General features: G+C 39.3%; 1 protein-coding gene across 1 annotated transcript; it reads left to right on the top strand.

Annotated features, from left to right (window-relative positions):
• Positions 1 to 1,272: 1,272 nt before the first annotated feature.
• On the top strand, positions 1,273 to 18,581 carry LOC115164913 (arrestin domain-containing protein 3). Its single transcript, XM_029717834.1, has 6 exons — positions 1,273 to 1,607; positions 11,783 to 11,843; positions 14,640 to 14,790; positions 14,967 to 15,063; positions 16,643 to 16,899; positions 17,539 to 18,581. Exons 1-6 carry the CDS (start codon positions 1,352 to 1,354, stop codon positions 17,878 to 17,880), a joined length of 1,164 nt encoding a protein of 387 aa, XP_029573694.1. The 5' UTR covers positions 1,273 to 1,351; the 3' UTR covers positions 17,881 to 18,581.
• The last annotated feature ends 13 nt before the right edge of the window (positions 18,582 to 18,594 follow it).

Genomic DNA, 18,594 nt, shown 5'->3' with positions numbered 1-18,594 from the left:
AGTGTATATATATATATATATATATATATATATATGGACAATTGGGCTAGGGGGTACAATATCACATTACACAAGGACCTTAAGGGGCATACATACAACAAATTCTAACAGCTTTTTTTGTTTGAGTATTTAATTGTCTAAAAAATATAGTTCAATTTCTTTTTGAATGGTAAGAAAATGTGGTGTTTTGTAAATTTACATTTGTGAATATGAAATGTGGCCAAAAGAATAATGAAATTAATTACATAAAATAGTTTAAACTTATTTATATTGTAGGTAAAGAATCCAATCAGTATGTCTCTCCACAATAGTGTAAGATCTTCATAAATGTATTAAATTATAAATCTACTGATGTCTTGCCACAGTTTCCTTACATTAATACAATGCCAAAAAAGATCCAACACCGTTTCTGGGTGGTCATTACAAAAGGTAAAAACATTTAAACTTCTTCATATAGTGGTTGGCAGGATAATATTTATTAATAATTTTAAAAGGAAACTTCCTTAATTTTCTTAACAAATAGGTATGTGTGTGGCAACATCCAAACATTTTTCCAACAGGTATTATCAATAAAACCGTTCCAATAAGGCATGACATAAGGAATAGATACAACATCCTGCTGAAACAAGGTTCGTATCGCTCTGTTGTTGAATGGACCGAAAGAGAAACAAATATTTCCTACTGATGAGTCAACAGGGTTAATGGAAGGTAGGTTCTGAGGGTCAGGTCTTGACACGTTCCTGAATAATAAAGAAATACCTGAGGGAATGGCATCTAAAACAATTGCAACATCTTTAGGTGTTACAGGGATCTTGTAAAGTGATACGAATTCCTTATAACAAAGTAAAAAACCCTCTGCATTTACAAGTTGGCTCACCAATAGGATATTATTTCGGAACCAATATTCTAAAAACAAAGAAGTATTTGTATACAATATATCCCGATTATTCCATATATATGTGTTGAGAAAAATTATGCTTATAAATGAAGGTCCATGACAAGAAAACCTGCCGATGAAAAGCAGAATTTCACTGGAATTTTGTCAATATTATAATTTCAAACCAACATGAAGTTAAGGCCACCAAAACTAGAGAAGACATGAGGCTTTTTGGAAGTACATACTGACCGTAACGGTAGTAATGACGATAGTTGATCAGCGTAACTCCAGTATTATGCTTGAAAAGCTGGTGAATGGCTTCTTCCCTGTTTTAAAGAGCTATTCAACATCTCACTGTAATATTCTGGTTCATACCACGCCCATCGTTTAGACTACATAGTGAAAGAGACTCGCTCACTTCCTTCATAACTGTTGAACATTTTAGTTTCTTTACTATCTCTCGCTCTCCTTGAGATGTTGGCTACCATAAAGAACATTTCCGTAACCTACGACGGTGTAGGCAAAACCTTTAGCAGCGGCGACTTCATTTCGGGGCGAATAACGTTGGAATTAGGAAAAGATTGCAAAATAGATTGTCTTTCCATAAAAGCGAAGGGAAAGTCAGAGGTCCGTTGGACAGAACATCATAATAAGACAACTGTAACTTACCATTCCAAGGACAAGATGTTCAGCATTGAACAATTTATCATTCGAGAACAAAAAGGCCAAGGTAAGGCATCAAGCACAGCTTCTAGAGTTTTATATGGGACATTTATTTACGAAGTAACGTTATGTCTACAGTAGTGCAGTGGTAGCGTCGTTAGATCATTAGATAGATAGATAATGGTCGAAGGACGCTACTACTGCACTACAATGGGCATAACGTTGCTTCGTGAGTGTATATATTGACTGGTACTAATATATATATATATATATATATATATTACTGCTCAAAAAATAAAGGGAACACTTAAACAACACAATGTAACTCCAAGTCAATCACACTTCTGTGAAATCAAACTGTCCACTGTCTATAATTTCCACCAGTTGTCTATTCCATTTGCACAACAGTATGTGAAATTTATTGTCAATCAGTGTTGCTTCCTAAGTGGACAGTTTGATTTCACAGAAGTGTGATTGACTTGGAGTTACATTGTGTTGTTTAAGTGTTATTTTTTTTGAGCAGTATATATATATATGTGTGTGTGTGTGTGTGTGTGTGTGTATATATGTTTGTGTATATTAGTACCAGTCAAGTTTGGACACATTCATTCCAGGGTTTTTCTTTATTTTTTACTACTTTCTACATTGTAGAATAATTAGTGAAGACATCAAAACTATGAAATAACACATGGAATCATGTAGTAACCAAAAAAAGTGTTAAACAAATTATTTTATATTCTTCAAAATAGCCACCCTTTGTCTTGATGACAGATTTGCACACTCTTGGCATTCGCTCAACCAGCTTCATGAGATAGTGTTTTTTTAATTTTTAATTTATTTAACCTTTATTTAACTAGGCAAGTAAGTTAAGAACAAATTCCTATTTACAATGACAGCCTACCAAAAGGCAAAATGACTTAGGGGTGGGGCCCTAAAAAAAATATTCGAGCATTAGGTAAATATTTTTCAATATTACAGTTTTTCTCAATCGCTTTGGCTCATTTTTTTGAAAGACTTAACATTCTCTAAACTGTAAGTTAAATTGTCACAACTGTTTTATGGGACATCACAAATCTATTGCATGTCTGCAAAATGTAGTAACTCACCCAAAACATTTAATTCATGCTTCTAAACCTAGTTAATGTCATCATGTGAGCCGTACTGGTCAAAATGTTTAGATGTTTTTTCACCATGGCAGTCAACCCTGTAAATGTTTTTTTTATACAAATTTCAGTTTGTTCTACTTTTTTGTTGACACTGACTGCTTACAGTACTATACAAGAATGTCAGTTTTGTCTAGCTGAATGCTATTGTGTATCACACTGAGCTTTTTAGATACCGATTTCCACAGTAGATAAAAGTTTACTGGGAAAAGTCAATACTGTAGTACACAGAAAAAGGATATGCACATTTGTATGAGATAGATAGATAGAGATATATATATATATATATATATTATTGTATTTTTTTAGCAATATGTTATATGTAAACAGAAAATTCACATTTGCATGTCCATTTTTACATATTTCTTACATGTAAAGTCATATGTAGTGAACAGAGAATTTGCCACAAAATGACATCCATGCAACAACAAAAAAACTGCAGCAATGAAAAAAAACTGTGGTAGTTCTGTAAAAAACTAATTGTTCTTCCTCACAGTACGTACCACTGCAAGTTCCCATTTTCTTGGTGGACATCCTCTTTTTGGTCTGACCAGAGATTTTCGTCAACATCACATCTGATTTTTCCCTTGCGACACACCGGGGGGAAAATCTCCTTGCGTGATGCAACCATCCCCTGTAATGATCGCCTGTGATGTCCTCACAAGCAGCATTCATGGCATCTAACAGAGACATCTGATCTTGTGCCTGATAGTCATATGCTTTCCACCTCCATGCTGAACAAATCCTCTTCTATCAGATTCAGGAATGGGGAGGATGGTGGAAGGAACTCCATTCTTATCCTTTCATGCCCAGCAAACCATTCCTTGACAATGTTGGTTTGGTGGAAGCTGACATTATCCCACACAATTACATAATTTGGCAAATATGGTCTAACTAAACTTCTTTGGTGTTCTGGTATTAGGTCTCTGTAAAGTGTATTTAGGAATGCCAGGAGAAGTTGCGTGTTATAGGGCCCAATGTGTAGAATATGTGTGCTAACACCATTCTCAGAAATGGCATCACACATTGTAATATTGCCCCCACATTGGCCTAGGGTACCAATTGTGGCTCTGTGTCCAATGAGATTGCGGCCACGTCTCCTGCCTTTGGCCAGATTGAGCCCAGCCTCGTCCACAAAAACAAGAATGTGGGTAATTTCATGTCCTTCCAGCTCCATTATTCTCTATATAGTAACACAGAAACAAAATATAAAGTTAGTTTTTCATAGCCTATTCTACAGTCAGACAGTTTAGTAAAGTAGAAATGTTTTCTGTTCTTATGGGCATCTACAACTTCAAGAAGTATATACAGGCATCATTGAAGTACAGAAACTCCCTGTACAATATAACATGTGCACGCCAATGTTTTACCTGGATATACTGGTACCGCAGCTCCTTCACTCTGTCACTATTCCTCTCAAATGGCACCTTGTACAGTTGTTTCATAGTCATTTGATTTTTTTTCAAAACTCTGTCTATAGTGGAAATGCTGAGAGAATTGATATTTGTGAAGATATTGTTGTCATTTATGATTGTACTTTGGATCTCTCTTAACCTGATCATTTATGATTGCACTTTGGATCTCTCTTAGCCTGATCATTTATGATTGCACTTTGGATCTCTCTTAGCCTGATGGAATTGTTGGCTTTGACCATGTTGCAAATTTCTTTTTCTTGCTAATGGCTGATACTGCTGCTCTGCCACCAGCATGAGGTTGTTGTGCAGTCCTATATATGACATGTAGAATTCACAAATAGATCATGTTACAGATAGTATATTGTATTCATATTGTGCTGTATTACTTTATATTCCTCATACATATCTTATGGTACATTGTGATTTTCAGACTTGCATTTACCTTTACAATAGTTGCTGTATTGTTGTGAATGAAATGCTGTAACAAAAGTAAAGAACGAGTACATATTTACCTGTTTTCCCTACGGAATGTTTGCACAATTGATGACACTGTGGTCCTGTTTACAAAAGGCTGTACTCTCCAGCCAGCCTCTTCCATTGTAAGACCATGGTTTATGACATGGTCCACAATTGTGGCTCTGATTTCATCGGGGACTCTTATTCTTTGCCTTCTTCCTCTATTATGTCTTCCCCTAACACCACCACCACGCATTTATACACATCTTCTTATTTCTCTTCCACAAGCATTTAGTTGCTGTTGAGGGTGGTGATGTTCCTCCATGTTCAATTTTTTTTATTTATATATATATGTATGTATGTATGTATGTATGTATGTATGTATGTATGTATGTATGTATGTATGTATGTATGTATGTATGTATGTATGTATGTATGTATGTATGTATGTATGTATGTATGTATGTGTGTGTGTGTGTGTGTGTGTGTGTGTGTGTGTGTGTGTATATATGTGTGTGTGTGTGTATATATGTGTGTGTGTGTGTACACTACCGTTCAGAAGTTTGGGGTCACTTACAAATGTCCTTGTTTGTGAAAGAAAAGCAAAACATTTTTTGTCCATTAAAATAACATCAAATTGATCAGAAATACAGTGTAGACATTGTCAATGTTGTAAATGACTATTGTAGCTGGAAACGGCAGATTTTTAATGGAATATCTACATAGGCGTACAGAGGCCCATATCAGCAACCATCACTCCTTTGTTCCAATGGCACGTTGTGTTAGCTAATCCAAGTTGGTCATTTTAAAAGGCTAATTGATCATTAGAAAACCCATTTGCAACTATGTAAGCACAGTTGAAAACTGTTGTGCTGATTTAAAGAAGCAATAAAACTGGCCTTTAGACTAATTGAGTATCTGGAGCATCAGTATTTGTGGGTTCGATTACAGGCTCAAAATGGCCAGAAACAAAGAAACTTTCTTCTGAAACTCGTCAGTCTATTCTTGTTCTGAGAAATGAAGGCTATTCCATGCAAGAAATTGCCAAGAAACTGAAGATCTCGTACAACACTGTGTACTACTCCCTTCACAGAACAGCGCAAACTGGCTCTAACCAGAATAGAAAGTGGGAGGCCCCGGTGCACAACTGAGCAAGAGGACAAGTACATTAGAGTGTCTAGTTTGAGAAACAGACCCCTCACAAGTCTTCAACTGGCAGCTTCATTAAATAGTACCCGCAAAACACCAGTCTCAACGTCAACAGTGAAGAGGTGACTCCGGGATGCTGGCCTTCTAGGCAGAGTTGCAAAGAGAAAGCCATATCTCAGACTGTCCAATAAAAGTAAAAGATTAAGATGGGCAAAAGAACGCAGACACTGGACAGAGGAACTCTGCCTAGAAGGCCAGTATCCCGGAGTCGCCTCTTCCCTGTTGTCATTGAGACTGGTGTTTTGCGGAACACTATTTAATGAAGCTGCCAGTTGTATTGGTGGCGAGAGAGCTTTCAGTAAGCCAAAACTGATCAACTATTTGAGGTCCACTATGTCCCAGGACAGGCTTTGCAGTCTTGCCATGCTGTCCATTGAAAGTCATCTAGCTAGAAAGCTGGACTTCAAAGACTTGATCAGTGACATTGCCAGTAGGAAGGTTCGGTGCTGGGCTCTTGGTGAGTAAGGCTGAGCAAGGGCCATAACCATAGCCATGCCATAGCTGTTAAATGGCATGGCTATGTATAGTGGATCACTACACACATGATGTCCACAGGCTGAGAACAAGATATATCTCAAAGTAATGACTGGATTGCCATAAAATTTGTTGTGCACAATCAAGACCAAGTGGAAGAGACCTATTAATTTGGTGACCACTTGACCTTTCCTCTAGCGCCACCATCAGGCCCTTTCATTTCGATTTTGTTTTCCATTTCCACTTTTACAGCTGCTTATTTTCTAGTTGGTATGTATACTTAGTTAAAAAATATGCTGCTGATTTTAATTTTTTTGGTTTGTTATATCATTCTATAGATGATAATGTTAATTTATTTTAATTGAAGAGGTTAATGTATATTTAAGGTATATATTTGAAGTTGTTCATTAATGATAAGATAATTTTCCATTCAAGAATTTTACCATTAAAATTACATTTAGACTGTAAAAGACGGCCTTTAGCACATTTTTTATAGAGGGTATCAGTCTTGCATCAAATAGTGAATTCCACTGTATGCAGAATGTTGCATGCATGTCTGCACAGTGTTATGTTTTCAAAGCTTACTGTCAGTAAATATAGTACAGTAAATATTGGACTACAAGAGTTGCAAGCCTGCAAAGGTAGAGTTATTTAAAGCTTTAAATGGGTCGATTTGGTTCTGGATGTGTGTGGTTACAGCAATTGCGCAGGGTTGGTGTGGCCTGTGGTGGTGGGGCCCAATGTGATATCTTTCAATGGGGTCAAAATCCCTGGCGGCGGCCCTGGTTGTATGTGAAGGATGGTGGCTGCAGTAGATATCTCAGATAGGGCGGAGTGAGGCCTAAGAGGGTTTTATAAATAAACATCAACCAGTGGGTCTTGCGACGGGTATACAGAGAAACCCCATGACCTGTGTTTTGGAGGTGTTATAGAAGATGGCGCTGGAAGAAAAGGCAGCCGTTTTACGGGCGCCAAACCAATTGTGCTATTATGTGGGGGGGTTTTCGCGTTATTTGTAACTTATTTCATACATAATGGTTCTGCCACTGTATCTTACTGCAAAAAAGAGCTTCTGGATATCAGGACAGCGATCACTCACTTCAGATTAGACAAAGATTTTTTTCTTCAACAAGCAGAACACACAGGATGTACTTCAGACACCCGACAAGGCCAATATCTCTGTCATTGGCAGGAGAAAGTGATGCAGGTATAGAGGACACGGGGCGGGGTGCCTTGTAAGGATCCGCCAACGGCGAGTGGGAAATCTGCCTTTACCATCAATATTACTTGCCAACGTACAATTATTGGACAGTAAATGAGACGAGGTATGATCACGTATACCCTACCAACGGGACATCAAAAACTGTGATATCTTATGTTTCACCCGAATTGTGGCTGAATGACGACATGGATAACATTCAGCTGGGGGGATATATGCTGCACTGGCTAGATGGAACAGTACACTCCGGTAAGACGGGGGGGGGGGGTCGGTCTGTGTATATTTGTAAACAGCTGGTGCACGAAATCTAAGGAAGTCTCTAGATTTTGTTCGCCTGAAGTAGAGTATATAATCATCAGCTGTAGACCACACTATTTGGCAAGAGAGTTTTCATCTATATTTTTCGTGGCTGTTTATTTACAACCACAGACGGATGCTGGCACTCTGAGACTGCACTCTGTCAGCCGTATAAGGAAATAAGCAAACATGAAAACTGCGGCACTCCTAGTGGCCGGGGACTTTAATGCAGGAAAACTGAAATCAGTCTTACCTAAATTCTATCAGCATGTTAAATGTGCAACCAGAGGAAAAAAAACTCCAAACCACCTTTACACCACACACAGAGACGCATAGAAAGCTCTCCCTCGCCCTCCATTTGGCAAGTGCGTACAGCCCAGTATACTCCAGCCACCCCAGTGGCAAGCGGTACCGGAGCACCAAGTCTAGGACCAAAAGTCTTCTCAACAACTTTTACCTCCAACCTATAAGATTCCTGAACAGCTAATCAAATGCCTACCCGGACTATGCATTGTGTCTCGTCCCCCCCCTCCCTCCCCCACCTGTACATAGACTCACTACTGTTATTTTAAAGTTTTTTTTATTTTAATTCTTTACTTATCTATTGTTTACCTAATACCTATTTTTTTTTTTTTTTTTTTACTTAACTGCACTGTTGGTTAAGGGCTTGTAAGTAATCATCTCACTGTAAGGTCTACACCTGTTTTCCGTGCACATGACAAATAAACTTTGATTTGATTCAGAACAAGGTTAATGGCAGAGAGCATGTTGGACACGAAGAAAGCTTTGTTGTAGAGCGTTTAACACACAATCCAGGAAGGGACCAGCTGAGTGTAAGACTATCATCTGCATATAAACTCAGAAAAAAAAGAAACGTCATCTCACTGTCAACTGCGTTTATTTTCAGCAAACTTAACATGTGTAAATATTTGTATGAACATAACAAGATTCAACAACAGACATAAACTGAACAAGTTCCACAGACATGTGACTAACAGAAATGGAATAATGTGTCCCTGAACAAAGGGGGGTCAAAATCAAAAGTAACAGTCAGTATCTGGTGTGGCCACCAGCTGCATTAACCTGTTGTGGTATAGGGGGCAGTATTTTCACGGCCTGATAAAAAACGTACCCGATTTAATCTGGTTACTACTCCTGCCCAGAAACTAGAATATGCATATAATTAGTAGATTTGGATAGAAAACACTCTAAAGTTTCTAAAAATGTTTGAATGGTATCTATGAGTATAACAGAACTCATATGGCAGGCCAAAACCTGAGAAGATTCCATACAGGAAGTGCCCTGTCTGACAATTTGTTGTCCTTCTGTTGCATCTCCATCGAAAATACAGCATCTGTGCTGTAACGTGACACTTTCTAAGGTTTCCATTGGCTCTCTAAAGCCGCCAGAAAGTGGAATGGGGTGTCTGATGTCTCTGGGCAAAGTACAGCAGCTCTGTTTGTGAGTGGTCAGCCTGGGGACAGTGACACTGGAGATGCGCGTTCACGAGACTACTCCATTTTTTTCTTTCAGCCTTTGAATGAATACAACGTTGCCTGGTTGGAATATTATCGCTATTTTACGAGAAAAGTAGCATAAAAATTGATTTTAAACAGCGTTTGACATGCTTCTAAGTACAGTAATGGAATATTTTGAATTTTTTTGTCACGAAATGCGCTCTCACGTCATCGTTTGGATAGTTACCTGAACGCACGAACAAAACGGCGGTATTTGGATATAACTATGGATTATTTGGAACCAAAACAACATTTGTTGTTGAAGTAGAAGTCCTGGGAGTGCATTCTGACGAAGAACAGCAAAGGTAATCAAATTTTTATAATACTAATTCTGAGTTTAGGTTGTCCCGAACTTGGTGGGTGTCAAATTAGCTAGCCGTGATGGCTGAGCTATGTACTCAGAATATTGCAAAATGTGCTTTCGCCAAAAAGCTATTTTAAAATCGGACATAGCGATTGCATAAAGGGGTTCTGTATCTATAATTCTTTTTGTGAACGTTTATCGTGAGTAATTTAGTAAATTCACCGGAAGTTTTCGGTGGGTATGCTAGTTCTGAACATCACATGCTAATGTAAAAAGCTGGTTTTTGATATAAATATGAACTTGATTGAACAAAATATGCATGTATTGTATAACATAATGTCCTAGGAGTGTCATCTGATGAAGATCATCAAAGGTTCGTGCTGCATTTAGCTGTGTTTTGGGTATTTGTGATGCATGCTAGTTGCTTGGAAATGGCTGTGTGGGTTTTTGTGTCTATGTAGTCTCCTAACATAATCTAATGTTTTGCTTTCGCTGTAAAGCCTTTTGGAAATCGGACAACGTGGTTCAATTCAGGAGAAGTGTATCTATAAAATGGTGTAAAATAGTCCTATGTTGGAGAACTTTGAATTATGACATTTTGTGGTTTTATATTTGGCGCTCTGATTTGTCACTGGCTGTTGAATAGTGTGGGATGATTTCGTCCCACCTCCCCTAGAGAGGTTAAGTACTGCAGTGCATCTCCTCCTCATGTACTACACCAGATTTGCCAGTTCTTGCTGTGAGATGTTACCCCACTCTTCCACCAAGTCACCTGCAAGTTCCCGGACATTTCTGGGGGGAATGGCCCTAGCCCTCACCCTCCGATCCAACAGGTCCCAGACGTGCTCAATGGGATTGAGATCCGGGCTCTTCGCTGGCCATGGCAGAACACTGACATTCCTGTCTTGCAGGAAGTCACGCACAGAACGAGCAGTATGGCTGGTGACATTGTCATGCTGGAGGGTCATGTCAGGATGAGCCTGCAGGAAGGGTACCACATGAGGGATGAGGATGTCTTCCCTGTAACGCATATCGTTGAGATTGCCTGCAATGAAAACAAGCTCAGTCCAACGATGCTGTGACACACCGCCCCAGACTATGACGGACCTTCCACCTCCAAATCAATCCCGCTCCAGAGTACAGGGCTCGGTGTAACGCTTATTCCTTCGACGATAAACGCAAACCTGACCATCACCCCGACCATCACCTCTGGTGAGACAAAACTGCAACTCGTCAGTGAAGAGCACTTTTTGCCAGTCCTGTCCAGCGACTGTGGATAGTTGTTGTTGACATCCTGTACATGTCCTGCAGGTGTGATGTTCGGATGTATTATTGCATTGTAATTGCATACTAATGTTGTATAATTGTTTATGTAATTACACAAGGATTAGGGAAGAACCTTTTATAAAAAAGGGTGGTTTAGGGGGAGTGGGATGTGGTAGAGCTGGGCGGTGGTAGGGAGTTTATGATCAATTTGTTGTTCTTAATGGTTAATATGGTTCTAAATTATATTTTTTGCTCTTATTAATGTGCCATTTGCTCATTTTATTTGTTCATTAAGGTAATGTGGTCTCGTCTACTGTTACATGGATCTCATTACCGAAATGCATCTTGATAAAATATTCCTAGAATAATATTACAGAATTCAAAATATCTACTCTTTATATTTGTGTTCTTTTAAAATAATAATATAAATAATAACAAAAAAAAACATCCAGGTTTTGAACATGCCACCCGTTACGGTAATTAGATAACTGATTAAAATTGAAATATACTTAATCATATTCTCATTTTTTTTATATGAAATATTGTAATAATTCTTCTTTATCGAAGGTATTTGTAGATTTTTTTGTACATTTTCACCTTTCTATGTTTATTTTATAACTTTACAAGTGTTACGGTAATGAGATTTCTTTGTCCATGGTCTTGAAAAATGTGTTAAAAGTCATTGAATCTTAACAATTTAAGATGATTAATTTAACACAGACAATAATTTGAAATGGTATCTTATTCATTACAAAATAAAATGTTTGTCTTTTCAAAAATGTACCAAGAGTAATTCCAAGTTCCTGAGAATCACCCATACACACTCACTGTGGCAACTTTATCAAATACTTAGAAAAAGGTCCATATTTTAGGACAGATTTTTTTTACTCTTGTAACATAAACGTGACTTGTTCTTTTTCAGATTGTAATGTCGTAGCTCCTGGAACTCACGTTTACCCATTCACAATTCAGATCCCTCAGCAGTAAGTGCCCTGCAAACACACCTGGTGGGATAATATTTACATCGCTTAGACACTTGATCATGAAGCACGATCAAATAATTAGAGTAGTTAGCTATCCTGTTAACATCAGCAAGGTAATCCTGAGTTGTTTTCAGAATGTTTACAATGGTTAACTTTCTAAGTACTTGTGCTTTATGATTGATTGTGTCTTACATGCTGACCACACCGCTCGCATCGCGTGCGATTCAATCATTGCACCCACACTGCTCGTGCACATCAGCGAGCGTCTGCGGCGCCAGGCGCTAAAATCGAAATGAGTTCTGTTTGTAACACTCAACATGCTGCAAGTCTGGCCTCTCCCATCTCCTCATTGGTTTTTAGGAGCATATACCCATTAGAATATGTGGACAACTACAAATAGATTGGTTAGACTGTAAACTCTCCTTCCAGACTCACATCAAACATCTCCAATCCAAAGTTAAATCTAGAATTGGCTTCCTATTTCGCAACAAAGCATCTTTCACTCATGCTGCCAAACATACCCTCGTAAAACTGGCCATCCTACCAATCCTCGACTTGGGCGATTGTCATTTACAAAATAGCCTCAAATACCCTACTCAATAAATTGGATGCAGTCTATCACAGTGCCATCTGTTTTGTCACCAAAGCCCCATATACTACCCACCACTGCGACCTGTACACTCTCGTTGGCTGGCCCTCGCTTCATACTCGTCGCCAATCCCACTGGCTTCAGGTCATCTATAAGACCCTGCCAGGTATCTCAGCTCGCTGGTCACCATAGCAGCACCCACCTGTAGCACGCGCTCCAGCAGGTATATCTCTCTGGTCACCCCCAAAGCCAATGCCTCCTTCAGCCGCCTCTCCTTCCAGTTCTCTGCTGCCAATGACTGGAACGAACTACAAAAATCTCTGAAGCTGGAGACTCATATCTCCCTCACTAGCTTTAAGCACCAGCTGTCAGAGCAGCTCACAGATTACTGCACCTGTACATAGCCCATCTCTTCCCCTACTATATTTATTTATTTATTTATTTATTTTGCTCCTTTGCACCCCATTATTTCTATTTCTACTTTGCACTTTCTTCCACTGCAAATCTACCATTCCAGTGTTTTACTTGCTATATTTTATTTACTTCGCCACCATGGCCTTTTTTGCCTTTACCTCCCATATCTCACCTCATTTGCTCACTTTGTATATAGACTTATTTTTCTACTATATTATTGACTGTATGTTTGTTTTACTCTGTGTTGTTGTATGTGTCAAACTGCTTGCTTTATCTTGGCCAGGTCGCAATTGTAAATGAGAACTTGTTCTCAACTTGCCTACCTGGTTAAATAAAGGTGTAATACATAAATAAATACCCACGTGGGTGATTTGAAAGATGATCCGTTGGTTGTAGTATTGCACCTTACATTAAGTTCAAAGAAGAAAAAGAAGCGTGAAGGAAGGAGGAGAGATGAGAAACAAGTTTGTTTCACCATTTTATCTGTGGATTGTCAGAGTAGTAGACTTTGCATTTCAGGTAAAATAACAACCCAATGTTTATTTCCCAGGACAAATTAGCTAGCAACAGCAAGCTAGCTAGCTAGCTATATTGCCATAAATGTTTAATAGTTTTTGACCTGTCCCCAAATTAATATAATTGGTTCCGAGTTTGTTTTGATATTTCAACCTGCGTGTCCTCATCGCTTCTGGTCTGGGTGAACAAAATCAACGTGCGCGTCCGGTTTGGTCAGCATGTTAGCATACTTCTATGATACACTGACTGAGAAGAAATGAATGATTTAGTCTACGTTTACACAAGCAGCCCAATTAGGATCTTTTCCCCAATTTATTGGCAAAATATCTGATCTGATTGGTTAAAAGACCAATTAGTGAAAAAAGATCAGAAATGAGCTGCCTGTGTAAACACAGCCATATGAAGTCAATAATATATAATCAATAGATTGCAGATAGTACATGCATAAAGGAAATGCCAACGTAACATGTCTTAATGAAGTTTGGTCACCATGAGCCGCCAGAACAGCTTCAATGCGCCATTGGCATAGATTATGTTTCTGGAACTGGGATGTGGGATGTGGAACCATTCTTCCATGAGAAATTCCATAACTTGGTGCTTTGTTAATGGTGGTGGAAAACACTGTCTCAGGCGCCGCTCCAGAATCTCTCATAAGAGTTCAATTGGGTTGAGATCTGGTGACTGACACATACTTTAAACCCCCTATGCTCCTTTGAGACCCCTCTTTCAAAGTTACTGAGACCAAAATAATGGGCAACTGGGCATTTTTATGCATGACCCTAAGCATGATGGGATGTTAATTGCTTAATTAACTTAGGCACCGCATTCAGGAACCGCATTCAATATTTGTTGTATCCCTCATTTACACGTGTTTCCTTTTATTTTGGCAGTTACCTGTAAATAGCCTAATTACATATAGGGTAATCCTAGTCTAGGGCTGAAATGAACGCTCAATGGAGATTCTCCAATTAATAAGCTTATTTTGTGTCCTGGAAACCGGGCCCATAATGTCTTGATGTATATGTAACTAAAGAGCTAATGTAGCCTAGTTACAGGTCTAGCACCATATACCAATCGGAGACATTAGTTGCCATTTTCCAATTATGACAGTTCACTTGTTTATTTATGGCCCTAATCTGTAGTTACCAAATGGCTTCTAGATACTACACCATAAAATATAAACTGTATGTAGAATGTTGACTATGATCTCTCACCATTATTAGTTTCTATTTTGTAATTTATAAAAATAAAATAATACTGATATTCCTTGTTCATAGAGCAATGCCATCATCCTTCAAAGGCGCCTGGGGGAAAATCCTATATACGTTAGAGGCCAAGTTGAGCAGATCAATGAGGATATCCAGCAAAGCCAGGGCTGAGTTCCCCTTTGTCTCCAAGGCAGACCTGGGTAGCATCCCTGAGCTGATGGTATGGAAACAAACACACACACACATGCTCCCTGTTGACACAATGAGTACTACTGTGTGAGCCTACCCGATACTAATGTAGTACTGCCAATGCTGTTCTTAAATGTTTTATCCTCCTGGTTGTGGTTGTATAGTGATAGTGTTGTTTGTAGCACAAGTGTCTTTGTTCCTTTTCAGATACCTCAGCATGGAACCAAGGATAAAAAGATGAAGTTATTCACCTCAGGAAAAGTGGGAATGGACATTCACATAGAGAGAATGGGCTACTACTTAGGTAAGAAAACCAACAGGACTAATGACAGCTAGGGACATAGTAATGCACCTCTGGTATATAGCCTTTCATACCATACCAATGCAGTTCAATGCATGATTAATATGGGGGTAGTCTCTATGGGGGTACCACAGGGTTCAATTCTCGGGCCGATTCTTTTCTCTGTATATATCAACGATGTCGCTCTTGCTGCGGGAGCTTCTCTGATCCACCGCTACGCAGACGACACCATTCTGTATACATCTGGCCCTTCTTTGGACACTGTGTTAACTAACCTCCAAACGAAATGCATGCTTTTCAACCGTTCGCTGCCCGCACCCGCCCACCCGACTAGCATCACTACTCTGGACGGCTCTGACTTAGAATATGTGGACAACTACAAATACCTAGATGTCTGGCTAGACTGTAAACTCTCCTTCCAGACTCATATTAAACATCTCCAATCCAAAATTAAATCTAGAATCGGCTTTCTATTTCGCAACAAAGCCTCCTTCACTCACGCCGCCAAACATACCCTCGTAAAACTGACTATCCTACCGATCCTCGACTTCGGCGATGTCATTTTCAAAATAGCTTCCAATACTCTACTCAGCAACCTGGATGCAGTCTATCACAGTGCCATCCGTTTTGTCACCAAAGCCCCTTATACCACCCACCACTGCGACCTGTATGCTCGAGTCGGCTGGCCCTCGCTACATATTCGTCGTCAGACCCACTGGCTCCAGGTCTGGGAAGTCTATGCTTTACCTAGCATAGACCATCTGGGAAGTCTATGCTAGGTAAAGCTCCACCTTATCTCAGCTCACTGGTCAACGATAACAACACCCAACCGTAGCACGCGCTCCAGCAGATATATCTCACTGGTCATCCCCAAAGCCTTTAGCCGCCTTTCCTTCCAGTTCTCTGCTGCCAATGACTGGAACGAATTGCAAAAATCGCTGAAGCTGGGGACTTATTTCCCTCACTAACTATACAACATCAGCTATCTGAGCAGCCAACCGAAAAATGCAGCTGTATATAGCCCATCTGTAAATAGCCCACCCAATCTACCTACCTCATGCCCATACTGTTTTTATTTACTTTTCTGCTCTTTTGCACACCTGTATTTCTACTTGCACATCATCATCATCTGCTCATCTATCACTCCAGTGTTAATTTGCTAAATTGTAATTACTTCGCTACTACGGCCTATTTATTGCCTTACCTCCTCACGCCATTTGCACACACTGTATATAGACTTTTTTCTATTGTGTTATTGACTGTACGCTTGTTTATTCCATGTGTAACTCTGTGTTGTTTGTAAAATAAGAATTTGTTCTTAACTGACTTGCCTAGTTACATTTAAAAAAAACACTGTCAGTTCCACTCTGAGTAATTAATAAATACAAGTTTTATTCATACATGTCGGAATGAGAAAAATGCACAAGTTGAGGTTTCACGCAAATCATGCACAGACATGGTAGATTTGCTCAAGTGTTTGAATTCTGATCATTTATCTCAGATTAGGGTTTGACCTTAGCACTGAGTATCATGAATCCAGAACAACATTGCTACCATAAATATACCCCCCCTCCCTTTGCAGGTGAAGACCTAAAGGTTGTGGCGTCCATTGAGAACAGCTCCTCTCGTGAGATCAAGCCCAAGTATACCCTGTACCAGAAGGACAGCTTCTTTGCGAGGGGAAAGAGGAGGGTGTCCACTAAAGACATCCTGAAAGAGCTGGGAGAGCCCATCCCACCATCTGGGAAACTGAAAGTCACTAAAGTCCTAAAAATCCCACAGCACATTGTTCCATCCATCTTCACCTGCAGTAATATTAAATGCGAGTACAGGCTGAAGGTGTGTGTCTCTGTGTCTCTCTCTCTCTGTCTATCCGAAGCCACAGGGAACATGTTCTGGGCTTACAACATTTTGTAGTGGGTTTCGTTGCTGCAACAGGAATGCTCTGGTGAAAAACCTCCCTTTTATTTTGTCATTGTTTACCAAGGGAGTCATCCGACTTTTGAAATGATTAGAGACCCAGTTTGACAACTTCTGAAGTCATGTGGGTTGTTATCATTGATAATAATGTAGAGCAAAGACTAGAGGCTGGTTACTTTTTAACCACAAATGTTCTCTAAAAATAACTTCCTGTTGGGCAAACCATTTTCTTATTGAGTCCACGTTATGCAATTGGTAAATCGTTATACTGTTTGACAAAGTGTCACTGATCAATTTATACAAGTCATTTTTTCTAACTGAACTGTAAAAGGGTTTTTTAAAAACAGTTTGCACTTGAAATATGAGCTTGAATATACGTAAAATCCAATAATCAAGGGTAGCAGGTAGCCTACTGGTTAAGAGCGTTGGGCGTAAATGACTTAAATGTAAATGTAATAATTTATCTTTTAATTCTAGCTTGCATACTGTGCTTTGTCGTAGGCCTATAGCCTAACTATTGCATTTCCTTTGATTCCAATATCCTTGTTTACGTCATAGATCGTCCTGGATGTTCCCTACGCCAGAGACCCAGAAATCAAATTGCCACTGGTCATCCTCCCTGCAACTCAAACGCCTGGACTGCAGCCGCCACCTTACTCTGATTTTGGTTTTGACTCGTTTGGGAACGCAAACCAACCCGGGTGGAACAGCACACCACAATTTCCGACAGCCCCGACAGCCTATCCACCAACGGCCCCAGGAGCCTATCCACCAACGGCCCCGGGAGCCTATCCACCAACGGCCCCAGGAGCCTATCCACCAATGGCCCCAGGAGCTTTTGCGCCTCCTCCAGCCTACGGAATGTACCCATCCCTGTCTGATTTTGGTGGTAAATCCTAGTGGGAGAAAAGATAAGAGGGTAAAATATAACAAATGTATGCATTGTATATGATAATGTGCAGTTTTCTATCTCTTTAAACGTCCATTTATACTTCCATACTTCTCTGTTGTTGGTGTTTCTTGTCAATGACATGACAATTTGTGTAACTTCAATATCTTTGTGGAAATGCCTACTATGGATAATGAAATAGAACAAAGCTCTGCTTAAGTGTGCCTTGTATAAGTTGTCTAAATATGAATATTGCTGTTAAGAATGTAACAATGAATGTTCTTATTTCATGGTGGTGCTGATAATCGAAGAAAAAAAAAATAAGAAAAAAATAATAATATGATAATAGTAAAAATTGTCATTTCCAAATAAGTACAGGGAAATAAAAAGCAGGGACGTCCACGATGATAATAGGCCACTGGTAAAAAAAAATTATGATGAGATACATAAAACCAGGAACACTTTATCAACCAAATACCACACCGTATGCATACATAAACCTTATATAGGCCTTTATAACTTTTTATTTGATGGAGAAGAATCACAGAGTTATGCTGTCACAAGTATTGGAAAATTAATCAGATGTGACTCAGATGTGGTGTTTAATGATGACATTGCAAATATTGTGGGCGTAGGCCTACTTATTGTCCCCGCCTATTGTAAATATAGACCTCCTTCCTTACTATGTTATATTAAAGACAGTTGTGAACCCTACCAACACTTGT

Source organism: Salmo trutta, chromosome 27 (assembly GCF_901001165.1).
Source record: "Salmo trutta chromosome 27, fSalTru1.1, whole genome shotgun sequence".
NCBI classification, from domain to species: domain Eukaryota; kingdom Metazoa; phylum Chordata; class Actinopteri; order Salmoniformes; family Salmonidae; genus Salmo; species Salmo trutta.
The sequence above is the reverse complement of the archived record's forward strand: the minus strand, read 5'-3'. Positions and strand labels throughout refer to the sequence as shown.

Coding starts and splice junctions, on each gene's coding strand:
- LOC115164913 (XM_029717834.1), top strand. CDS start 1,352: ATGTTGGCTACCATAAAGAACATTTCCGTAACCTACGACGGTGTAGGC. Junction 11,844..14,639: donor ACAATTCAGATCCCTCAGCA/GTAAGTGCCCTG, acceptor CCTTGTTCATAG/AGCAATGCCATCATCCTTCA. Junction 16,900..17,538: donor AATGCGAGTACAGGCTGAAG/GTGTGTGTCTCT, acceptor TTTACGTCATAG/ATCGTCCTGGATGTTCCCTA.